The following is a 26,294-nucleotide window of genomic DNA, read 5'->3' on the forward strand; positions in this document are numbered from 1 at the left end:
CGGGAATCCCGGCAGCACCCGACAGAAACGGGAGTGCAGGGGGCTGGCTGGGCCGTGCGGCGGGGCTGGGCTGGGCTGGGCTGGGGGCTGGTCTAAGTGTGACAGACACTAGACACTGCATACTGCTGCGCAACTACTGCTCAGGGCAGATACTTGCCCGAGCATGCGCATGTATGTTCCCCCCATGCTGGCAATAATGACACGACGGGGAGGGTGCTGGTTAACAGGAGACCCGGAGTTCTTAAAGGCGACAGGGCGAGCAGTTAGTGTGCCCCCCAAGCCAATGGCTTGGGGGGCACATTAACTGAAGCCAATAGGATTGGCCGGTCACCGTGCAACCCGGCAGGGCAATCCATCATTGGATGCCGCGCGTGGGTGGCTCACAGTTACTGCACAATGGCCATTGCCAATCACTGTGCCTGACTTCTTGTAGTCTGGCAGTGATTGGCCATTTGCGGCGCTGCTGGTGACGACGTTTTTGGTTCCGCCCCTGCGACTCGCCTCGTGGTGTTCTTCTCGCTGTGTGGAGACTGGATTTCTTAGCCAAAGACTGTCTTATCTACTATTATTATTTTGTAATGCCAAATATATTGTATGCGAGAACAGGCTACCTAGGACCCTCGGACCCTGCCCCAGTCCTGGTCTTTCAGCGGCTCGCTCGTTTGACCTTGGCCTCCTCCGGTCTCATAAGTTTCCAAATTCCGGTGCGCTGAGGCCGACTTCAAACCAACCCATCTGTATTGCAGAGGTCTCATCCCGCCAAGTTACGGACCCCGCCCCAGCCCTACCGGCTGCTTTGATGATACAACATTCCTGAGATCCACGAAGGTAAGACTGAGCATGAAGCACTGGGGTAGGTTAGGTCTGCTGTAACACTCTTCGGTGTCAGGGGCCATGGCCAAGAGGTATCGGCGCTCGGAGTTAAGTGTTGGGCCCCAGAGCGTAAAAACAGCAAGGTATTCCCAAAACAGAAACGTCCCCATTGCTCCCAGAAACAGGGCAGGGAAGACGAGTGACAGACAGCCAAGGGAGGGGAGAGCGGGGTCTGTGTTATTGGGAGCAGAAATGAAAGGATGAGGCGCTTCGTAGAATCTCTAAATATTTAAAACAATCTCAAACTGTTGACGTTGCAGGGTATTAAAAACGACTGTAATTTAGTTTCATTTAAGTTTTTTAAATGTAGTGCCCCCTTGATATCGTCCCTTTCCGGTGCTCCAAGTGTCTTGGATACGAAGGTAGAGCAGAGGGCTGACCAGGAGCAGGTGCAAGGCCGTCAACGGGTGAGGCTAGTGTTTTCGAAAAGAATAGGAAATAAAAGGTTAGAACGCACATCGATGGGACACGAATGTAAACATGAAGCAAAGGGCGCCTTAGATGCTGGAATGTCACAGATATAGAAACGGCTAGGATTAACAATTGGTGGGGATAGGGGGCACACATGCCTGTCGGAGACCTATGTTAAGCCCTTTTTTCGAGGGTAGAAAGGAGTGGGCATCAGTGGTGCTGAGCCAGGAGAGCACGCAGTTTCTCTCACATAGCAGCAGGCTGGCCTAGAGGTAAAATGAGACGGATGAATGAAAGGCCAGTGGGCCTGGGGAGAGGTGCCACAGCCCTGATGGCCTGCGCGTCAGAGGCATCAGCCTGTGCTTATATCTCACATTGGACAAAAGGGCATGGTCCCTCCGATCGAAATCTTCGTGACATTCTTGAGTTGGCAAAAGGTAGAGAATACCTTTCTATATTTGCTGGTGCCCTCTTCTCACGATGCCCACCGGTTCATCCTTTGTACACTATGCACAAGTGAGATTCTTATAATGCCACCCAGTACCAACATCTTATGCTGCCCACCTCTACATATTCATACACTGCCCACTAGTACCACCTTCTTACATTACCAGTAAGTACCTGCTTCTTACACTGTTCACAAGTGCCGACTAGTGACACTGCCCACCAGTACCATCTTCTTATTATATATCTTGTGGAGCGGAGGACATATTGTTAAATTAATGTCATGATGAAGTGTTCTTCTGTCTCTGGTGTGCATCGTAAGGCGCGCATAATCATTGCCAAAACTTACACAGCAGCACGAGAAGCGCCATAACTGTTGGGCCTGCTGAGAGAGGCCTTTCCTCCCCCTGTCGGCTGCTGTAGACTGGACTGACTCAGGGTGGGATGGGGCTGCAGGTTTAAGGCCTGGCCTACCCTGCATTACGAGACTCCCAGTTTGGCAACGGAGTCTCGTAATGCAATGGACCGCGTTGCTATTTTTTGGAAGTGTCCGCTCTCCCAGCAGGTGCGGGGGAAGATAGCTTCGAAGAGGTACTGCTTTCCTGAGTCTGCTTAACACCTGCACCGACAAACCAGCACCCCTGCACTGCAGGTGTTAAGCAGCACGAGCCTCGTGTGTGCCTATGACTATTTTATACTTCATGCTGCTCGTTATTAATAACATTTGACATTTGCATAATTGTACCCTTGAATTTGGATTTCAGTCCTCTTTTGTGAACAATTACCTGGTTTATGGCACAGACTATCAGTTTAAGGAGCACCTTCATTTTAAACTCCCACATAAAATACTCGTCAACCAAATTAAAACACGCAAGGCTGCCAAAAGGGATTATGGGTTTTGCAGTCCCGCTGGGAGGAGTAGCAATTACAGGAACCTATGTCAAAATTAAGCACAGCCTGTGCAATCAGAGCCCCGTGGCTTTGTTACAAGCCCACTGTTTTACCCCTTGTCTATGTCTGCACAATTTAAATTTCGCTCTGTGTGCCATCAATGTTTAAACTGGACAGGTTTTGTTCTGTTCAAATACGAGGCAATGTGGTAGATGAAAACAAGTATTAACGATGTTGGCAGCACGATTTGTATGCAAAACAGTTTTAACTTTTGCAGTTCTTTTTATATTGTCGGATTTATCATCAGGAAGGCAGCATGTTCTGAGAGTTTTTGCGCCATAATGTTGACAAATATTTATGCACCTCGGCTGGTCATTACGACATTCATACATTGAGCAGATGGCTTACAAATATTATTTTTAGTGTGTATATGTTATGAAAGTGATTTGTTTTGCATTGTGTAAACTCAACCATACTCACACATGCACACAGCCACAAACACCAGAGACCAACAAGCAGACAAGTTCAAGTTCAAGTTCAGGGATTTATATAGCGCACTACTCATCCAGAGGGTCTCAAGGCGCTTGGGGAAGGGGGGGGGGGGGTTCAATTTTTGTCGAATAGCCAGGTTTTAAGTTCTTTTCTAAAGGAGATGTGGTTTTGAGTAAGGCGGAGGTGAGTGGGGAGTGAGTTCCAGGTACTGGCCGCCAGGAAGGAGAAGGATCTGCCACCCATGGTGGATCTTCGGATGCGCGGGACTGCGGCGAGGGCTTGATTGGACGATCTAAGTTGGCGGGTGGGTGTGTAGAAGGACAGTCGAGTGCTGAGGCATTCGGGTCCTAGTTTGTAGAGGGCCTTGTGTGCGTGGGTGAGAAGACGGAATGTAATTCTCTTGTTGACGGGAAGCCAGTGGAGGTCTTTTAGGTGTCCGGTGATGTGATCATGGCGAGGGATGTCCAATATGAGTCTCGCTGATGCATTTTGGATGCGTTGGAGTTTTTTCTGTAATTTTGCTGTGATTCCGGCGTATAGTGTGTTACCATAATCCAGTCGACTCGTGACCAGTGCGTGGGTGACAGTCTTTCTTGTTTCGAGGGGGATCCAGCGGAAGATCTTTTTGAGAATACGAAGTACGTTGAAGCAGGAGGATGAGACTGCGTTGACTTGTCTGGACATCGAGAGGGAGGAGTCTAGGATGAAGCCCAGGTTGCGTGCGTGGTCTGTGGGTGTGGGTGCTGTGCCCAGAGCGGAAGGCCACCAAGAGTCGTCCCAGGCAGAGGGGGATGATTCTAGGATGAGCACCTCCGTTTTGTCTGAGTTGAGTTTTAGGCGGCTATGTTTCATCCATTCGGCTACTTCTTTCATGCCTTCGTGAAGATTGGTTTTGGCGGTGTTAGGGTCTTTGGTGAGGGAAAGGATTAACTGGGTGTTGTCGGCGTAAGAGATGATGTTAAGGTTGTGTTGACGCGCGATGGAGGCGAGTGGACTCATGTAAACGTTGAAGAGGGTGGGACTGAGTGATGATCCTTGTGGTACTCCACAGATGACTTCAGTGACCTTTGAGTTGAATGGGGGGAGTCGGACTCTTTGAGTTCTCCCGGCGAGGAATGAGATGATCCAGTCCAAGGCTTTTCCTTGTATGCCGATGTTGCTGAGGCGTTGTATGAGGGTGCTGTGGCAGACTGTGTCGAAAGCGGCTGAGAGGTCGAGTAGAATGAGGGCCGCTGTTTCTCCGTTATCCAGTAGTGTACGGATGTCATCTGTTGCTGCAATGAGGGCGGTTTCGGTGCTGTGTTTGGCTCGAAATCCAGACTGAGAGGGATCGAGGGAGTTGTTGGATTCTAGGAAGGCGGCGAGCTGGCTGTTGACGGCTTTCTCAATGACTTTGGCGGGGAAGGGGAGGAGGGATATGGGGCGGTAGTTTTTAAGTTCAGAGGGGTCTGCTGTGGGTTTCTTCAAGAGGGCGCCGAGTTCGGCGTGTTTCCAGCTTTCTGGGAAGGTGGCAGAGTTGAACGAGCAGTTGATGATATCACAGAGATGGGGTGCGATGATGGAGTCAGCTTTGTTGAAGATGTGGTGGGGGCAGGGGTCGGTTGGTGAGCCAGAGTGGATTGAGTTCATTAGGCGGATGGTGTCTTCGGTGGTGATTGGGTTCCAGGCGCTGAGGTTGTTAGTTGGCGGTGTGGGATCTGAGGGGGGTGGGGGGAGGTTGTTCGCAGGGAGTGTTCTCGAAGCTGTTGTGAATGTCGGCAATTTTGTTGTAGAAGAAGGAGGATAATGCATCGCAGAGGTCTTGGGAGGGAGTGATGTCGTTAGATGCTGCGGCGGGATTGGTGAATTCTTTGACGATTTTGAAACACATCCACTCACTTATTCTGATAATGGGAAGTTCCAGGCTCAAGCATGCGTACCGGAAGGCCCTAGAACAGGTGAGGTGCCAAAGATATAAAGACAACACTCCTAGCATTACAGAGTAAAGCTCATTCTCTTTCCGGTTTTTCAAAGCTGTTCCGCTTAGAAAAGGGTCAGTTCAGAGCATTCCACAAGAGTGACGCGCAGAGTAGCTACAGCAAGAGTCACGTGCTGCTTCCTGAGTGTATAGGCCTATGGGGAAGGCATATGAGTCATCAGTCATTGCTTCATAGGTTCCTCGCAGTGACCGTGTGTAGGACCTGTATAATTTGATCATTTAATAGTCATATTGTATGGCTAAGCAGACCTTGAAGTTCAGATTTTTTCTTTTTTGAGTTTTATATAGCGCGAACTAGACCTAAGACATCGGGTATCAGAGCGCTTTACATGAGCACCAGTTTCGTTATAGATGAACACCTTCATTTTTTTATTGGTAGGCACGGGGAGATTAAGTGATTTGCCCTGAATCACAGGATGTAGAGTGTTGTTGCTGAGACTCTAACCAGGTTACCCAGCTTCGAAGCCGACCGCTCTAGCCGTAAGGCTACATCCTCTCCCCTTGATTGTTGATTGTAGTCAATTGGTCACAATTATGCAGCTCTCCTGTACGGATCACTCATAGTGTTCTATTTACTTAATAAAAAATGTTTGGGGAAAACCACAAAAATGTTTGCCCATATAACGTTATTTTGTATTGCACGTTCTTTAAATGCCATTGTCGACATCCGCCATGCCGCTGTGCTTTTTCCTTGAAGCACATGTCTTTTCAATGCCATCTGAAATTCCTGCAGAGATTGGCTGGGCCACATATTGGGTGATGTGGAGTTTCAGTGTAGAAGGACAGAGATGTAAAAGTCCCAGAACTAGGAGGCAAACATGGTGGCTTTGGTGTTGTTTGAAGGTTGTGATTGGTGGATCTAAGGTTCTGATCTGGTGTGTAGTATGGTAGAGTGTCAGAGAGGGTGTTGCGAGCTGTGTCATTTGCTGATTTGAAAGTTGTGATTGGTGAATCTAAAGTTCCGAGTTGGTGTGTAGCATGGTAGGGTGTCAGAGAGTAGGTTGAATGCCATGTCATTTGCTGATTTGTATGTCCATGCAAGTGGTTTGAATACGGTCCTGTTCTTGAAAGTGAGCCAGTTGGCCTGGTGACAGGATTCAGTCTGAGCATAATAGGACGGAATGTATGAAGCTCTGTGGGTATACTGAATAAGCAGCTACCTATGTTATGCCATCTATTAATGTAATAACTGCACTTTCACAATTGCTTTATTAACCTTCCTGCTTTCTCAAATTTGCTTGAAAATGCACGATTTTTCTTCTTTTTTTTCAAAATTTTCTTGGGGGGGTTATCCCCCCAAACCCCCCTTTTGGGGTTCGGGCTCGCTACGGGGCAGTATGCTAATCACTTTCCGCCCCACCACTTTCAAATGTCACCCACCGCCCCTGTCTATAACCCTTATTCTGTGCCCGCTTTCACCATATATAGCCTGTTTTAGTAGTATTTTTGTAGTTTTCTGTTTTGTAGTAGTCTGTGCCCGTTTTTCACTTTATTTAGCCTGCTTAGTAGTACTTTGTAGTTAAGGGCAGCCTTGCCCTCTTCTGTTGTCTGTTCTTTTCCGCCCCTGCTATCGCCGCCCGGTGACCCCACCCCGCTCCCAGCTGCTTGTCCCTCCCCCTACAAGTGCCGGCCGCTGCAGGGAGCGCCAGTGAGTCCTCGGACCTCGGTCCCAGGATCTCAGTCCCCTAGGCTGGTACGCGGCACTCGCCTTGTCCTGAAGCCTGCCAGCCCCTCGCTGCAGGGTTCCAGCCCCCCCTGAGCCAGGTGCCCATGCTTTTTCCCCATGTGTGTATGTTGCCTTCGGAATAGAGATGATATAACTAAATGGATTGACCATATGTATGTATGGCAATATGTACAGCTGGAAAACTGCTTCATAAATTGAAATCTCAATTACAGAGTACTAATGGGACATCGTAAAGCCTCACTTGTTGGGATCATTCATGCAAGTTGTGTATATCAGTTCACTCAATTGTTTAACATATTTTATTGGTTTCAGAGATAACATAAGAAAACAGCAAGATCTCCCATAGGAAAAATAGATAACACAACATTTGCTGGTGGGGTCGTCATCTCAGTCCAACATTAGACCTTCAAATGAGTGTGTTGATGCTCTACTTTTCTCTCATTTGGTAGTCCACCATATCTGATCACCAGGCCTTTTCTCGGACACAATCAGTAGTTCCCCCATACAATTGGCACCTAAGAGTCAGAGACGCCAAACATGCCTTCTCTAGAGAGCCCAGGGTTCCCTTATTGTTTCACTTAAAAATGTGCTGCTACAAGCTTTTTCCTTGATTCTGCAGAGGGTGGTAATGCCAAGGAGTGTGATATGCCTGTGATTCTCAGAAAAGGACAGGACTGGTTTTCCTGTGATGCATCAAAGGGAGTCGTCATTCTGATTCAGGGTGGGCGCTTTCTTTGCCACAGACCTTTTATTCAAAAGTAGAAAGCTGTACCTTTTTGAAAATTGAGAGTAGTTGTAAATTGTTGTGAGCATTCCTGTGATACAAATGATAGGTAAAGGCAGGGTATGTTGGACGATATTGCTGAAAAGTGAGCAGCACTGTGAGTGGCTCTGTCTGTGTGTGTGAGTGGCTCTGTCTGTGTGTGTGAGCGGCTCTGTCTGTGTGTGTGAGTGGCTCTGTGTGTGTGTGTGTGAGTGGCTCTGTGTGTGTGTGTGAGTGGCTCTGTGTGTGTGTGTGTGAGTGGCTCTGTGTGTGTGTGTGAGTGGCTCTGTGTGTGTGTGTGAGTGGCTCTGTGTGTGTGTGTGTGAGTGGCTCTGTGTGTGTGTGTGTGAGTGGCTCTGTGTGTGTGTGTGTGTGAGTGGCTCTGTGTGTGTGTGTGAGTGGCTCTGTGTGTGTGTGTGTGTGTGAGTGGCTCTGTGTGTGTGTGTGAGTGGTTCTGTGTGTGTGTGTGAGTGGCTCTGTGTGTGTGTGTGTGTGTGTGAGTGGCTCTGTGTGTGTGTGTGTGTGAGTGGCTCTGTGTGTGTGTGTGTGAGTGGCTGTGTGTGTGTGTGAGTGGCTCTGTGTGTGTGTGTGAGTGGCTCTGTGTGTGTGTGAGTGGCTCTGTGTGTGAGTGGGTCTGTGTGTGAGTGGCTCTGTGTGTGAGTGGCTCTGTGTGTGAGTGGCTCTGTGTGTGAGTGGCTCTGTGTGTGTGTGGCTCTGTGTGTGTGTGGCTCTGTGTGTGTGTAAGTGGCTCTGTGTGTGTGTGTGTGAGTGGCTCTGTGTGTGTGTGTGTGAGTGGCTCTGTGTGTGTGTGTGTGTGTGGCTCTGTGTGTGTGTGTGTGAGTGGCTCTCTGTCTGTGTGCGCGGCTCTGTCTGTGTGCGCGGCTCTGTGTCCACGAATACTCTCTAGAACTCTCTAATGCTCACCTATTGCCATTGTAAATGACAATACCATTTATTTATGTTTAAAAAAAAATGAAAAAAAAAGTCATGAGCAATGCCAATAGCTCTACCTTTCATAATGCCGAGACCATAGCATTGTAAATGCTTGTTTTACAAGGCGACCTCCGACTCGCGCGAGTGTGTCATGGACGCGAGCGCATGCGTTCACCCCTTAGTCATGGACTCAGGGCTGCCGAATTTAGAACTGCGATTAAAGCGCTTAGAGGTGACTGAGTTCATGTGGCTAGTTAGATGGTATCCGCAAAACATCTATCGAAGTTATTTTACACAAGTATGTAATCAGACAGAACACATTCAAACACGAACCCACAGGTTGGTTCACACAGGTCCACAGAGCCGATCACAGACATACTAACACAAAGACGTGCGTGCTGAAATGAAGACATGAAAACAGTGGATAGCTGCTGTGGGCTATAATTTAAGGATGGGAAATGGAGAGCCCCTTCTGGGTAGGAAAAGACAGTCATCATGTGGATGCAGTCGGCCCCCCACAGCCCTGGGCCGCTGCACCTGGTGCACTAATGATAGTAACGCACCTGGTAACTGCACAACATGGTCCTTGTACGAGCATATGTCATGACAGACTAAAACAATACCAAAACCGAATATTTTATTTGTTGTATGGAGCTTGTATGATTAATATAACATGAAACACGTTATAAAACACAGACACACACACTCACACCCCAACCCCCACGCCACCCCACCCCGCACACACACTCACCCCCACCCACATGCCACCTCCACCCCGCTGACAGGTCCGGGCACATTTGTTAACTCGCAGAGGCGTTAAGACTCTCGCACTGACACACCACCGTCAGACCACTGGCACACGTAGGCTTGTGTAAAGAGTACTACACAAATCAACATTCAGACACACAGCTTCAGAAGATAGAGATTAATTTTGGAAGCACAGAAGGGGGTAGTAATAAAAAAAGAAACGCCGACCTGAAGGGATTACAATCTTGCAAACATACATGGCGTTCACCCATTAGTGATGGACTCAGGGCTGCCAAATTTACAACTGTGATTAAAGCGAGTAGAGGTGACTGAGTTCATGTGGCTAGTTAGACGGTATCGGCAAAACATCTATCGAAGTTATTTTACACAATTATGCAATCAGACGGAACACATTCAAACACGAACCCACAGGTTGGTTCACACAGGTCTACAGAGCCGATCACAGACATACTAACACAAAGACGTGCGTGCTGAAATGAAGACATGTAAACAGTGGATAGCTGTCGTGGGCTATAATTTAAGGATGAGAAATAGAGAGCCCCTTTTGGGTAGGAAAAGACAGTCATCATGTAGATGCAGTCGGCCCCCCAGAGCCCTGGGCCGCTGCACCTGGTGCACTAATGATAGTAACGCACCTGGGAACTGCACAACATGCTCATTGCACGAGCATATGTCCTGACAGACCACAACAATACCAAGGCCGAATCTTTTATTTGTTGTATGGAGCTTGTACGATTAATATATCATGAAACATGTTATAAAACACGGACACACACATACTCACACCCCTGCCCCATGCCACCCAACCCCACCCCGCACACACACTCACACCCCACCCCCCAAGCCACCCCACCCCACCAACAGGCCTGGGCAGATTTGTTAACTTTCAGAGGCGTTAAGACTCACGCACTGACACACCATCGTCAGACCACTGACACACGCCGGCTTGTGTAAAGAGTATTACATAAATCAACATCCAGACACAGCTTCAGAAGATAGAGAATAATTGTGCAAGCACAGATGGGAGTAGTAATAAAAAACAAAATCGCCGACCTGTCGGGTGAGGAAGAGGGGTAGACGGCGGCGACGGCAGAGGATACGCAGCAAAAGAAGCTGTAGATGTTGGAAACAACGGAGTGCCCGCATCGGACACTCACAGGAAGAGGCCAGAGATTTGGGGGGCAAGTCTAGGCAGCTGCTGAGGACGCGGGCGTGCCCCTGCGGCGCATCCCTCCTCCAGCCATCCCCTTCTTGAGATGCCAGCGACAATGTGTGCCCTGGCGCTCAGCTGCTGCTGTTTGGAAGAGGGAGGGAGCTCAGTGCCCCCACCTCGGCAAAGGCAACCTTTGCTCTGAGTGTCTGCAGCTGAGACAGAGGAGGAGGAGCTTTGTGCACCAAGGGAGGGGGGCGCTGCCAGGGAGAGGAACCTCATACCCAGGAGAGGCCTGCCAAGGATGGAGATCTGATTCCTGGGTGAGGCCTGCATAGGTAGCAGCCCGGGAAGCGAGAGAGACACTGCCACAAACCAGCCCTGTGCATCAACTTTTAAACATAGGATTGATCGCTTCAGGCGACACCAAGTGAGCACAGAAGAGCCTGTTTGTTGCTGTTAGGGCCCTAAAGAGGCAAGCATGGGCACTCAGTCACCTAAAGCAATAACGTCTGGCAATTTCTGGATGGCAGCGAGACGGGCAGGCATGCGCGTCCCGAAAGTGAAAGAGGACCGCGCTTTCTGTTTGTCGCAAACAATCCCGTATTTATGGGGCCATGTGTTTGACACACATGGCCCCATAAATATAAGAAAGCTTTCAAGGCAGAAGGAAGGCAGACAAATCCGTCCAAGTGGGCCATCTGTAAAAGAGAAAAGTCCATGTCACAAAAAGCTCTTTCCCAATGGCTGGCCACGACGCCGGCCAATGGGAAAGAGGGGCGGGGCTTAAAGCCTGTTGTTACTGAAAGCTCCTCCAAAACATAAAATGTAGCCGAGCGAGCTGCGCATGTGCGTAGCCACGCCAGCCGAGACCTAAAAACTTAATTTCAGGACTCTGGGGCAATCTGACAGTCAGGTCAAATGCCAAACACCAATTCCTGAGCCCGTCTATCCCAGCGACATTGTATATCATTCTTTCCAAATAAATCTTTTGAATCCGAGCACACGGTTCTCACTTCAGGAGGGTGACGTGAAGACCTATATTATGTTTGACATTCTAGACCAGTCTTGTTTTTCATCTAACAAACTGTGTCATGTTGGTACATTGTGGCACATCCTACTAAAGGGAACGTGAAACTCTGTGTTCCAAAAGACAAACTCTCATCTTACAGTGCTGGTGTTGACATGATACCACTTTAATTCTTTAGTTTCTACATCACCAGCCTCAGGCCATCTCCACCCTATTTTATTTTCTTCATTGTTGAATCACTTGCATCGTTGAGGCTAACACTTTGCTGTATCTGCTAGACTCATCTTACTGCACCCTGCCCGTGGTCTGCCTGACCTGAAAGGCAGGGGGTCTCATTCCAGATACTCATCTGCAACCCTGCACCTCCCAGATCGTGAAGTTGTTTACGCTTTTAACCTGGCATGAACACGTTTGCTCTAATTTGAAGGTCTCATTGATATGCACTGGACTACATAAATCAGAGGTATGCTTTTTTAAAAAGTGTGAAATGGTAGATGAACTGTTCAAATGTGGTTCACTTGAGAGCTCTGTGTGTCAACCTCGGCAGGGTACGCTTTGTTGAGTCTTCATTATTACTGCTTAGTCCTCCTTTCATGTAACATATGAATGGATCGCCCCTAGCCCCAGGCAATATGTCTGCCATCTAATTAATCTAAGACTTAGCGCCTTATTATGACTTTGGCTGTCTCGAAGCAGGATCACCACTCTGCTGCCCTGCTCTGAGACCACCAAAGACATTAGGGACCGCCCGCCAGAGTATGACTTATTTTTGCTCTGGTGGGCAGTTCTTTGGCGGTCACACTACAGTGCCTTTTAAAAAGGCACAGCAATCGGAGTGTCAAAGGCAAGTCCTGCAGTGCATGAACAGTTAAGTCCATGCCCTGTATGGAACTGGGGTTGCATGCACACAGGGACAAAATATGTGCCCCTTGCATGACCCCCATGGCTCAGAGGCAACAGGGCAGTAGGGCCTCCTTGATTTCCTCACTGCCACACTTTTCATGGTGGTCGCACCGCCATAAAAAGTTTCAGTGAGGAAACTCGTAATATGTTTGGTGGGGCGCAGCAGCACCGCCAAGCATATTGATGCATCAAGACTGCCGCAACACCAACAGGGTTTGCAGTGATCTCAAGGTGGCCCGACCGCCCTCGTCATAATAGGGTGGTCGGAGGCACTGAAAAGTTCTAGGTACAGCATATAATTGTAAGATGAGATGTGTTTCGGCTATTCAAAAGCCTTTTTTCAATTTAACAAATCGCCATTTTGAGTGTTGCATGTATACTCATGATACGAAGGATTTAAAGAAAATGCATCCACAGGACTCTGTAGATTTCTGCAGACTTCAAGTACATGCTCTCTTTTACTGGAAGAGGTTTTGTGGGAGTTGTAGGCGCTAGCAGTAGCACCTTTCTCCTTACACCAGCTGCATTCAGCTGCATGCCAGTAAACAGCAACTTTCAAGAACACCGAAGGAGTAGTGTGAGCTCAGTGTATTGAAGGCCAACTACTTCCTCATTATCAAGGCCTCAGATAAGGGTGCCAACATTATCATCATATATAAGACTCTATATATTAAAGAAGCCAATAAGCAATTGAATGTCAAAGATTACTATGAGGTGCTCAAGAAGAATCCGATCAACAAACATCACATTGAATATTATAGTAGCTCAAACTTTGGCTTGATCAGGGGCTTTTATCATTTGATGAATATGCCTATCTCAAGGTTGACCATACCAGGAACCTGGTCATTTATTTCCTTCAAATAATACATATGGACAGAAGAAACCCACCAGGGAGACCTATAGTGAGCGTGGTTGGTACTATTCGGTTTTTGGATCTCTTTGTATGTGAACATGTGTCTAGCCTACTTTCATATATTCAAGACACCAATGATTCTCTATGGGGAAGTCGCCAGTAGGTAGTTATAGTTACAACCTAGTTTCAATAGGAAAAGCATTTTTTGATTTGCTTATAACTTTGGCGTCGTTTAATGAATCTTTATGAAATTTTCCAAAAAGTTGAACTTTTTAGTCAGCTCCTATCTTGAAAGCTTGGGGGTGATTCATCAAGCGGGGGCTGAGAAAAAAGGGGGTCCCAAAATGTGTTTTTCCCATGTTCATTTCCAGAAGAAATTTTGCAACGAGCTACAGCCCGAACTGCTGAACGGAATTACCCCAAATTTGGCAGAAAGGTAGAGCTTGGTTCAGAAAGCAACCTTTTTTTTAAAATGGTGTAATTTCTCAGGACTCAAGGAGAATTAATCCCCCCAACTTAAAACAGGACAGGCGGTGCGTTTGCACAGTGGTGAAGGGAGGGGGGGGCCTGACATAGCAAGTGTGCATACGCACCCCCTGGCACATTGTAAATTGGGGGATTAAGTCCCCTTCAATCCTGAGGGTCCCTGGGGGCTAACTAGCTCACCAGGTACTTCCAGTATGCACCAGGGAGCTGCGTTGCAGAGAGGTGGTCCACGGCCACGCCCCTTTTTACACCTCTCTGCAACGCAGCTCTGTGGCGCTTACTGGAGATAGCTGGTGGCCTAGTTGGCCCCCAGGGACCATCAGGACTCAATGGGATGTAATCCCCCAATGTACAACGCTCCAGGGGGCGCGTTTGCACAGTGGTGTTGGGAGGGGGCATGGCCTGATGTGACAAGTGTGCAAATGCACCCTGTGGCACGTGTTAAGTTGGGGGGTTAAGTCCCCTTGAATCCTGAGGATCCCTGGGGGCCAACTAGCCCACCGAGTACCTCCAGTATGCACGAGGGAGATGCTTTGCATAGAGGTGTTCAGAGGCCACACCCCTTTTTACACCTCTCTGCCACGCAGCTCTGTGACACTAACTGGAGGTACCTGGTAGGCTAGTTGGCCCCCAGGGACCATCAGGACTCAAGGGGAATTAATCCCCCAACTTAAAACGCGCCAGGGAGCGCGTTTGCATAGTGGTGCAGGGAGAGGGCGTGGCCTGATGTGACAAGTGTGCAAACGCACCCTGTGGTGCATTTTAAGTTGAGGGATTAAGTCCCCTGAGTCCTGAGGGTACCTGGGGGCCAACAAGCCCACCAGGTACCTCCAGTAAGTGCCAGGGAGCTGCATTGCAGAGAGATGGTCCAAGGGCATGCCCCCTTTTTACACCACTCTGTACACAGCTCTGTGGTGCTTTCTGGAGGTCGCTGGTGGGCTAGTTGGACCCCACGGACCCTCAAGGGGACTTAATCCCCCAATTTATAACGCACCACGGAGTGCGTTAGCACAGTGGTGCAGTGAGAGGGCGTGGCCTGATGGAAAAAGTGTGCAAACGCACCCTGTGGTGTGTTTTAAGTTGGGGTATTAAGTCACCTTGAATCCTGAGGGTCCCTGGGGGCCAACTAGCCCACCAGGTACGTCCAGTAAGCACCACAGAGTTGCCTTGCAGAGAGGTGTAAAAAGGGGCATGGCCCCAGACCACCTCTCTTCAACGCAGCTGTGTGACGCTTACAGGAGGTACCTGGTGGGCTAGTTGGCCCCCAGGGACCCTAAGGATTCAAGGGGAATTAATCCCCCAACTTAGAACCTGCCAGGGGCCACGTTTGCACAGTGGTAAAAGGAGGCGGCGGGCCTAATGTGACATGTGTGTACTTATGCAATTAGTCCGCCAAAACCCCAGCACTTATAAATTCACCATGCCCTCTCCTTGCAGTACTCTAATCATCCACTCAGTACCCATGTACTCATACAATGACCTAGGCACTAACTCATGGTAAATACAGAGGAGGTCATGCTAATCACAGGGGTACCCCAATGCATAGTGTTCCCTAGTGTATGCAGGTGTTTTCACTATATTCTAAGTGTCTTTTAGCATAGCACTGGCTCCGGTCCTGTTTAGTCAGAGTCAGGTACCACCAGTACCCGTCAGTAAAAAGTTGGGGCACAGGAGGACTTTCTGCTCCTCTGTTGGTTCTTTCTGCACATCTCTTGCTTCTTCCTGCACTTTTGTTCGTCTTTCTGGCCTTCTGTTGACACTTTCAGCATTTGTCTTGCTTCTTTCTGCTCTTTTCTTTCTCTTTCTTTACATGTCCTACCTTTGTAGGCATAGTTAGAAATTAGCATTTAAAAAACCATTGAAATTCACTGAAAAAACCATAGGTTTCAGGGACGTTATAGTTAGTTGGACATTTTACTCATACAAAACCATAGAAATTCCGCTGTTATAGTTAGTTGAGCTAACTATAACTCGCGCCCCCGCAATGCACTCTTGATGACGTCACATATTACATCATTCATGACATGGTCAGTGACATCACTGATGACATCACTGATGACATCATCCACGTGACAATCTGATGCACCTCCTCACACCCTAATATAACCTTTGATACACTCCCCATAAAATACAGTGTACCATTTTCAAAACCATCGAGACACAAATACCAGTTACTACAAACTCACTCACTAATTCCTAAGTCTACAGACACATGCACTCATTCACCCAAACAACTATTCATACATGTAGTCACTGATCAATACAACACTATCATATGCACTCATACACCTTCACAGACACTCACACTCCACCACTCATCCTAGTCAGCCATGCACTCATCGTAGTTAGTCATGGAAAGAATGAATCATAGTTTAATTTACTCACCTACACAGTTATACACACACCACCTCATTTATTCATACAGATACTAACGCATACTTACATTCTTCTATAATCACTAATACAAGTATATACTCATCCATACAGCCACTCTCCCAATCCCTGACTCTCACATATAGTCATTTATATACTCCAACTCTCCCATACACTGCCTTTTACATATGCAGTTACTTGGACATGTACCACTGAGACATCCAGTCTTTCACCAACACATCCATACACACACTCACCCACCCATACAGCTGTTTCCGCATGCACTCTTAAACTCATACAGCCAGTGAATCAACCACTCACATATCTATGCAGAGTCACACACCTCCCACCCACACACACTTAGTCTCCCATACAAATACTCAGGCAACCAATCAATAACCCATATAGACACTCATGTAGCTCCTGACCAACACATGCAGCAGCTTACACAACAACAGACATACTGATACAGACATTCAGACAGTTTAGTCACTAACCCATCAGCAAGACACATTTAATCACTCACTTATACAGTCAGTCATGCACCTACTAAATCCTTCATCCAGACACTTATACACCCACTTATTCTTCAATACACCTTGGCACATATATAAAACATATTTAAACTTTACAAAAACACACATTCACTGGATGATGTAATCAGTGATGTCATCAGAGATGTCATTTGAGATGTCATCAGTGATGTCAACAGTGATGTCACTGACCATGTCATGAATGATGTGACGTCATCAGCAGTGCATTGCGGGGTGCGAGCTACAGTTAGCTCAACTAACTATAAGGGCAGAATTTCTATGGTTTTGTATGGGTATAACGTCCCTGAAACCTATGTTTTTTTTCAATTAATATATATATAGATAGAGAGAGCGAGAGAGAGAGAGAAATTTAGATATAGATGTATTTATTATTTAATGAATGTTTTATTGCAAGATCCTAGCAGACATCAAACAGCAAAGAAGAGATTCTAGCAATAATTATTATAGTACAATCAGGGGTGGCTCCTCCGTACTAGCGGAGGAGCACCGTCTCCCCGCTAAATGAGGAAAAATAAAATGATAATAAAAGCATTTTATTATCATTATTTTTACCTGTCTAACAGCTGAGGACGCGAGTCTTTGGTGGGGTGGGACCAGGACAGGAAATCCTGTTCAAAAAGCGTAGCAGGGGGAGGCGTGGTGGGTCATTTTAAGTGTGCATGTCTGTTTGCCGGCTGTTTTAGGCCGGCCAGACAGACATGCGCACTTAAGTTTCTCCAACTTGGCTGTGTTGCACAGCTGGGTTGTAAAAACACCCTAGGCTCCAATGCACTGTCTGGGCGGCAAACAAAGCTGCTCAGACCAACCCCAGTGCTTCTCTAATGCTGGAAATTGTATTCCCAGCATGAGGGAAGTGCTGGCATTTTGCATCTAGGAGCCTGTGCAGTCGGAGGAAGAGAGTACAGAAATGATGTCTCAATGGACATTTAAAAGTTCAAGTATCCACATTAGAAGAAAGAGGACGACGATGGGTAGTACGGCTCCTCTTTAATTGTTATGGATAGCCAGCCGACACGTGTTTCGTCGCCAAGCAATTACAATACTTTGGCGACTTCTCAGGGCTGTAGTAGATGAGTATTTAACCACAGGTCGCTGTGCCGGTGATAATTCCAACCCGGCCCCGCTCGCGACCAGGTAAAATGGTTACAACCGTCAAGACGAGTAGTCCAGTCAAAATCTTTCCTTAATATGATTTGAGAACTTGAGAATACGATACATAATAGTTTCGGTCGACTTCTGTTGCGAATTGACTTGGGAAGGTAGTAGCATCCACTTTTGTCAATAAGTACGATTTGTGAAGGCTCATCAATAGGATTCCCGATTCGCGGGGAAAAGCAAACAGGACGAGTGCTCCTGCAGTGGTTCCGGATGCTCCTACCTTCCCAAGTCAATTCGCAACAGAAGTCGACCGAAACTATTATATACCATATTCTCAAGTTCTCAAATCATATTAAGGAAAGATTTTGACTGGACTACTCGTCTTGACGGTTGTAACCATTTTACCTGGTCTCGAGCGGGGCCGGGTTGGAGTTATCACCGGCACAGCGACCTGTGGTTAAATACTCATCTACTACAGCCCTGAGGAGTCGCCAAAGTATTGTAATTGCTTGGCGACGAAACACGTGTCGACTGGCTATCCATAACAAATAAAGAGGAGCCGTACTACCCATCGTCGTCCTCTTTCTTCTAATGTGGATACTTGAACTTTTAAATGTCCATTGAGACAGCATTTCTGTACTCTCTTCATTTGGTGTGCAACAGGTTTTTCTTCATGTACCTAATGTGTGTCTCGGCACACATTTTTGGAGGGGTTTAGGGCCTTTATCGCCTCACCTGCATGCACCCTTACCTATCTGTTCTTTTGTTACTACCGTGAGCAGTGCGCCCAGTATTTCCCTCACCTAAAAACCCTGGTCTCAATTGTCTCACTGTGCAGTCGGAGTCCAGGATCAGAGGGGCGAAGCAAGCCGGCGGCTGTTGGAGCGGTAGGTAAGTGTAATTTTAATTATTTTTAAATGTCTATTTAGTTTTAGTTGTATTCCCCCCCCCCCCCCCTTCCCCCGCCCACCACTAAGCCATTATAGCAGCCACTACAATAGTCTTCTCCTAGAGTTTGTCAGAGGCGTTAGCCAACATCAAAATCCTTCCCAACCAAGATAGTGTGTGTCACTTCATGTAACAAAATACCTATCTGTAGGCTTTATGAGAAATAACAATTTATCCTTGCATGTCTGGTGACTTTAACATATGCTTATCACCATCAATATGTCAGGCCTACTGCATTTATCGTAACATTTCATAATAAATAGATCAGACCAATGGCATCAGAAATATATTTTCCTAATGAACCAATCAACTGTTATCACAGGCTTGTCACCGTAAAAAACTGAGGCCTCCTGTTCTGAGCACAGCCTTTCCCACAAGACAACTATCATGCATACAGTCATAATCTAACAAAGCATATGAAATTACAGTGGGAGAACAAATACTATCTTTCCTAACAGGGCTTACCAATGGCAGTGCAAATCTTCTATGCCATTGGTTTTGTCTGTGAGGATACCCAGCAGCGAAACCCTTGTCTTTTACCTCAATCTGTGACATTTCAAGACAAAATTGCCTATCAGTAGTCTTTATTTTAGGGTAATAGCAATCCACCCTTACATGCCTATGTGCATGTGTGCACTCCTGAAAGTTCAAGCCCAGGTAGCCATGCTGCTGCTATCTCGGGCGGCCGAATAAATAATCAAAATAATCTCAGCGGCGTGGAGGGGAAGCACTTTTGTCTTGTGGAAGCACAAAACTTAAGCCCAATCACTACCAACATGTGGGCGCAGCCAAAGCCCCTCTTTGTAGTACTCCTGAAAGCTCTAATGCAGGTTGATCACATTCCATCTGGCGACTGGTGCGCTTTCAGGCCAGGCCGAGAAACGTATTGCAGAGAAATATAGGCTACTGCAAAACGGGCATAAAGATAGTGTTTAAAGGCTTAAAGTGCTTTCAAAAGTTATACTTTTAGTAGTATGCAATCAGCCTGTACCAACTGCACACCTAAGGTGTCCATTAAAAAGGCAGCATTCCAGAACTGGTAACACCTTTATAATACCTCTCAGAAAGAATAACTGTGTTGTATTTCTTCCATGTAGGAGAGAGCCCTGCGGAGAAGGCTTGTTTTTTGTTCTCTGCCTGTCTGACCCTGCTCTGGCTTCACAGCACAGGAGGCCAGCGCCATTAAAGGGATTTTAAAACAAAACTAAAGTATAGAACTGTTCTGGCGAAATGAAAACAGCTTGAGACAGTCGTTCGCTGAAGATAAATTCTACTCCGACCTATAGCTTCGGGACTCTGTGGGCTGCTATCACACCCATGCACGCTGTGCGTGTTGTTGTGGATCAAAGTTGGCGAGGGTTTATTAATAGCCCAGCCTGGTACTGTGTGTGTGTGTTTGTGTTTTACGGATGGGGACGGGTTAGGAGCTGTTCTCTGGTGCTCGCCAGATTAACTCTGTTCAGTACATCAAAGGCTAGAAGGGCAACCTGTTGACGCGTCTGTCTTTACAGATAACAGGGCCCCCGGCGCCTGCTGGGATGATACACAACTGTCTGCCACTCGAGAAGCACAGCAGGAAAGTGAGCGGAAGCTTTCAAAACACCTAACACCGGGACATGGTGGAGCGGAAATGAACGAGTCACCCCTAACCCGCCCCGGATCAACAATGCCCCCAGGGGCCCGAGCTGTAAACCCGGGTCTAGACTTCCCGTTTACTAAACACTGTTAGTCGTACTGTGGTGAGATTAAATCAGTAGACAACATGGCGCAAGGCTACAACTCCCAGAATGGTTTAGGTTACTAGTTTATTAACTTAATGCCCAAGCGTCTCCAGAACTATAGGCCGAAAAGCCAGCACATCACTCGTTTTATGGCCACTGTAGTAACGGAGCCACCAGCCACAAAGTGCATTTATAATAAAGCAGACTGCATCCAGAGGCGCTCTCCTCGCAGCCCCCAGGACTGAGAGGGGTATGCGGGTGGGTGGGCAAACTGGGCATGTGTCCCTCGTCCTGGCGCTGCCAACTCCCTGAACACGAGCTGCAAGCACGTTAAATTGCTCCTTACTCAGCCAGGCAGTGCCAGCCTCTGAACACGGGGCACAACAGTGCCAGCTTCGCACACTGCATCACAGAGTATTACACTGCAGACCACCAATGCCAGCTTCCCAGGCTGGCATGGCCCACCATAGTCGGATTTTAGGGTTACCGATCACATCAGCGAGTTGCACTGCACCCCACAACCCTCCTTAACTGCTTGCCAGGTACCACCGGGTGACAGTACCCACCAGTGACAGCTGCTCATCAGGCGCTTGGTATCTGCCTCTCACGCTGTCAGCCAATGCCAACTTCTCAGGCTGCCACCGGTCCTCAAATCACATGGCTAACCATTGGCCAGTGCCAGGTTCAGCCACGAGCCTGTGGCATTGCGCACCTACATATAATGCCCCTCTCCCATGCTTCTCACAGTGCCCATGTCCGCTCCTCACACCGATGCTAAACTCACACAGTGCCACCGGCGTCCTGCCTCTCAGACTGTTAGCGCCTGCTTCCCCCTTACCCACCCGCTCTCGCCGGCGAGAGGGGGTGAAGCCTCGATACACCCCAGCCCTGGTCTCTGCAGCGCGTGCCGCGAGTACGGGCACGCTTCAAGGGAGCGCTCTGTTTTGCAACAGCCTGCAGTGCAGTCACATGTTGCTCTTGTGTTGCTGAGACTTTGGAATGTGAACCCTCCTGCGCTTTGCACAAGGTGCATTCAAGGTACCAGTCAGCACATGGAGGACTTCTCGGGAGCAACCATGCTCGAGCACAGGCAACCAGGCGTCAGCCACGGTTCCACCTTTTCTCACAAGACTGCTAGGTGCTACCCTTGCACCTGAGGTGCGGCCGCAGAGACGGCTAAAAGCACGTGTGCATCAGAGAACACGGATGAATACCAGTCCAGGACCTCAACCTGAACACAGCTGGGCGGCCAGTGGGCAGGGGTCCGGCTCTCACTGCCGGACGGGCAGAGTCTGACTGCCATATGTCATGCTGTGCCTCTGAAAGCCCGCGGGGGATGGGACAAAGATATATATATATATATATATATATATATATATATATATATATATATATATATATATATATATATATATATATATATATATATATATATATATATATATATATATATATATATATATATATATATATATATATATATATATATATATATACTTATATACTGGTCTCCGTCTCACTTGCTGCTCCCTCCCCTCAGATAACTGCCTCGTATGAAGTCTCCGCAGAGAGCCACACGTGTGTGACTGGTTTGGTCTCAACCCTAAAGGCATGGCAGGGGCAAAGGTCTCTTACAATCTGAATGTGAAGCCTCTCACGTGAGAGACTCCACCAGTAAGCGCTAGCCCCCCAGAGGCACGGGTCTGCATAAGCCTCGCTGAAGGAGTCCAGCTCTGCCTGGGACGAAGAAAAACACACAGCAACCTGCACTTACTCCCGTCCACCACTTAAGACAGCTACTGACCACCACCTTCCTTGGCAAAAGGCACTCACCGTCGCCGGGTCGTCTTCCTCCCGAGTTCCAATGTGCAGGAGGATGAAGAAGATAAGCAGAGATGCAGCAAGCGCCGCGGAGCGCTTCAAGGAGCATCGCATGGCCGTGGGCATAACCCCTTCCTTCGGGGATGGTCACCGGGTCCGCTTCCTGTTCACAGCAATCCTAGGAAGACAGGAAAGAGAGCGCAACCACATGGTGAGCAGGGCACCGCCAGGCTCTTCTGTGGCGCAGCGAGAGGCAGAACTGAACTTGGTCCGGCTGTTTCTGCCAAAGCTTCTGCCTGAGCCGCTCCCTTCCCCGAGCGGGGGAGTGCACTACAGAAGAGCGCCACACGGGGGCAGAGTTGCCTCATCACCAAGGAGCACGCCTATGGAAACTCGGCTACAGGGGCGATAACACCGCAGGGGGCATGGGATGTTTGAAGTCGGCCTGCTATTTCAGTGCCAGACTCGCCACGCTCCACAGGTGACCTTCAACATTTAGCACAGGTGCAGCACCGAGGCTAGGATTGCACAGCACCACTTGCGCGTGCATTCAAAACCTTTTTGAAGAGGTTGCATCCGCGTGCCTGTTTGAGCAGTATTACTTAGACAGTGGGTGGGCTGCTCCAATTATTATTGGCCTGCTAGGTAATGACTACTTCGTGATATGTGGAAAAGGTTGCACTGTCAGGATGCTGTCGTGCAATTTCACAAAAAACACAGTTGATGGACAGAATGTAATTTCACCTCAGTTAGAACGGCGTCAGAACTTGCATGTATGTTCCACTATGCGAGTTAACCAACCACGCCACAGTTCTGTTTGTATCCTACTCCCACTCGTGCCTTGTTCACTGTACATATTCGTTGACCAATGGACGCGTGCACTAGTCTGCCATGCTGGATCTGCCCTATGGAGAATGGAAGGTAGCACCCGCTGCCTTCTGTGAGAGTGGGAAGCTTGCTTTGTTACTCCCATCCTGTGAGGCACCAACCAGCACTGCTTCTGCCGCATTTGTAAACGAGTCCTGTGATGGGGAAAGCTTGCACGGCTGCTGTCTACCTGCACCTATCCTCTAAGTAAGGGAAGCTTGCACTGTTAGCCCAAGGTGTCCTTGTTCTACGAAGAAGTGGGCGTTTACACGACTGGGAAAAGGTGTTACCACTGCTTATGAAGAAAAACATGGATATATAAAATTCACTTGCACTAAGAACAGGGACCATTGTACAATATTTCATATGAGATACTATAGTCCTAAGGGAGTGCTTGCCGTCCCCATAGGGGAAATAATTCAGCATTGAAACATGTTGACAGAATAGAGAAGTATGCCCTATTGCTCTACCCTCGGTTTTTAATCTTGTGGCATGGAAAAAACCATTCCAACCAATTTTAACATTGGCACGCACAGCTTTAATATAAGGGATAATGTAAACAAAGACATATCCTCATCAAAACTAGATAACTAATAATCAGGAGGCTGTACAACCAGTGAACAGTACTAAGCTTCGTTCTTACAGTACTAAGGGCCAGATGTAGGTAATTCCTATTTATCGACTCTTAAATACCGACTCATACCGAATCGGTATTTAAGAGTCGGTAAATAGGAAGGAGGCAGATGTAGGTAAAAAATTACCGAATCTGTAAGAGTCGGTATTTACCGAATCTGTAAATACCGATTCGGTATTTCACATTGATTCCTATGGGCCTTGAAGCCCAATCAATCAATCATATCAATCATAGCATTTGTATAGCGCACTACTCACCCGGCGGGTCTCAAGGCCCTTGGGGAGGGGGGGGTCCGCTACTGCTCGAACCGCCAGGTCTTGAGCTGCTTCCTGAAGGCGAGGTGGTCTTGGGTCAGGCGGAGGTGAGTCGGGAGGGAGTTCCAAGTCTTGGCGGCCAGGTGGGAGAAGGATCTTCCTCCTGTTGTGGCTCTTCAGATGCGGGGGACGGCGGCGAGGGCATGGCTGGTCGATCGAAGGTGGCGTGTGGGAGCGTAGAAGTTGAGGCGGCTGTTGAGGTAACTCGGGCCTTGGTTGTGCAGGGCTTTGTGTGCGTGGGTGAGGAGGCGGAAGGTGATTCTCTTGTTGACCGGGAGCCAGTGCAGGTCTCTCAGCCCATAGGAATCAATGTGAAATACCGATTCGGTATTTACAGATTCGGTAAATACCGAATCCTGCAAGGGTGCAGGGGCTATCACTTTGACACCCTCTAGCACCCCAAGTACAGGCATGTGTGCCATGTGGCACACATACATGCCCTAAGGGCATGTCTGTGTGTCACATGGCACAGGTGTGCATGCACATCTGTGCATGCACACCTGAATTCGGTATTTTACCACCCAATACGATTGGGTGGTAAAATACCGACTCTTAAAGGCCTGTGGCACTCTTAGGAGTGTCACCTACATATGGATTTACAGAATCGGTATAGTTACCGATTCGGTAAAATACCGAAGTGGTAAATTTACCGAATCGGTAAATATACCGATTCTGTAAATTCAGACCCATCTACATCTCAAAAGCCAAATACCGGTCGGTAACGGCCGAAATCGGCCGTTACCGACCGGTATTTGTCGACCTACATCTGGCCCTAGATGAGCAATGCATTGATGAAGCACATCATACTAGATAAGTGAGGTTTCATCATCCCATATGAGTACGTGAACGTAGGTTAATTCTTTTAGAGAGTTTTCTCTTTCGTCTTCCAGGGTACTTTTTGCGTGTTTACGGGGAGGGTTGGGTACCACAGTTCTTTAACTCCTCTCATGCCATCCTTCATGTTTGCTACTCGTGTTGTACTTGTCCTATATGTGTGAGAGATTCATGTGAAGTTCCTTTTGCCACTGCCACTGGTCTTTACTCATTCTTTGTGTTAGGGAAAACTGCACTGCTACTGTCCATGTTGTACCTTTGTTGTACTGTGAAGCTCGGGATAGAAGTTTCCACTATACAAAGACAAATTGCGAATGCTGGTATTAATGCATGATGTGAATGAAAGAGTGAACCCTGAAAAAATATGCAAGCAAAGTTTAGTTTTGGTTTTATGTCTAAAACAAGCTATTTTTTGAAATTGACAAGATGAGTTTATAACCTTTGAAAACACAGCTGACAATTGGCTCCATGTCATGTATAACTACTTTGGCCAGTTCTGCAGTTTTTTTCCCAACATCTCTTTGCAATCTGGGGTTTTGTCTCCATAATTTAATTGTTAAAAGAAAACTAGAGGTCCCACAATGTAACATGTTGAAAAGCACAGAATAGCTATATTTCATAGTGCACTCGGAATACTTGAGAAATGGAAAATAAAATGTAAATCCTGACTTTCTGCCTTTTTTCTTCATGGTTAAACAACTTAGCAGGTGAGGGCAGTGATAGCTTTTCAAATGCATAGACATATCACTGCTAATGGGCCTAAATTATCACTCTTTGGACATAAAACAGCATGTTAAAAGGACATTGTTTAACAGAGCAAGGCAAGCACCACAGATGCAGAGAAAGGAAAATCAATGCGCGGGTACCCCTCTTCCCTAACTCATCCTTGGCAAAGATGTCAATGTGATTCAGGTGGAGCATCTGCCTGTGACCCTGCTTTGAACTGGGGCAGCACATGCTGCAGGTGCTGGCCTGCAAGGGCTGCCAGTGCCTTGCTACCTAGGGCCTGCGGGTGTGGCTTTGAAAAACAGGTGAAAACATTGCCAAACTCAAAAATCCTGAATAGTTGTGCCATAGTCCCTCGCATATCAAGCCCTCTTGTCTTAGGAAGGCTTATTTGGCTTGGGGCGAGTTGAGGTCAAACATACACCAGGCTTATATGAGTCTGAAAGGTTGGAAGGTGGTGGAAGATAGACACAGCAAAGTCATACTTTGCAGCTTTCCAGAGTTTATTAGGACCAATGTGTAGTCAACCACTTCTGTCTCTGAAATGCAGGTTGGACTGGAGCAGCAGCAACCACTGCATTTATATAGCGCTTACTAATCCCAATGAGGTGCAGAAGTGATTTAGGGCAGACAGAATGCTGTTCTGTAACCCAAAGTGAGTTGTTAACCCAGTGGTTATTAAGTATTGTTGTAAAGTTCTTTGTTATTGGATCTGTCTTGTGCTCTGAGGAAACTGTTTGAA

At 47.6% G+C, this 26,294-nt stretch overlaps 1 protein-coding gene across 2 annotated transcripts in view; it reads right to left on the bottom strand.

Moving 5' to 3' along the window:
- The window catches only part of LOC144755317 (alpha-1,3-mannosyl-glycoprotein 4-beta-N-acetylglucosaminyltransferase C-like), a 221,357-nt gene extending 198,858 nt beyond the window's left edge, over positions 1-22,499 (bottom strand). The window contains exon 1 of one of the 2 annotated variants that reach the window (XM_078644118.1): positions 22,190-22,499. In XM_078644118.1, coding sequence (XP_078500244.1) covers positions 22,190-22,303 — 114 coding nt within the window. In that variant the 5' untranslated portion in view covers positions 22,304-22,499. The remainder of the gene's footprint in view (positions 1-22,189) is intronic. The other variant, XM_078644117.1, reaches the window with a different exon arrangement.
- Positions 22,500-26,294: the final 3,795 nt, after the last annotated feature.

The sequence above is a fragment of the Lissotriton helveticus genome, chromosome 5_1 (genome assembly GCF_964261635.1).
Source record: "Lissotriton helveticus chromosome 5_1, aLisHel1.1, whole genome shotgun sequence".
Lineage (NCBI taxonomy): Eukaryota > Metazoa > Chordata > Amphibia > Caudata > Salamandridae > Lissotriton > Lissotriton helveticus.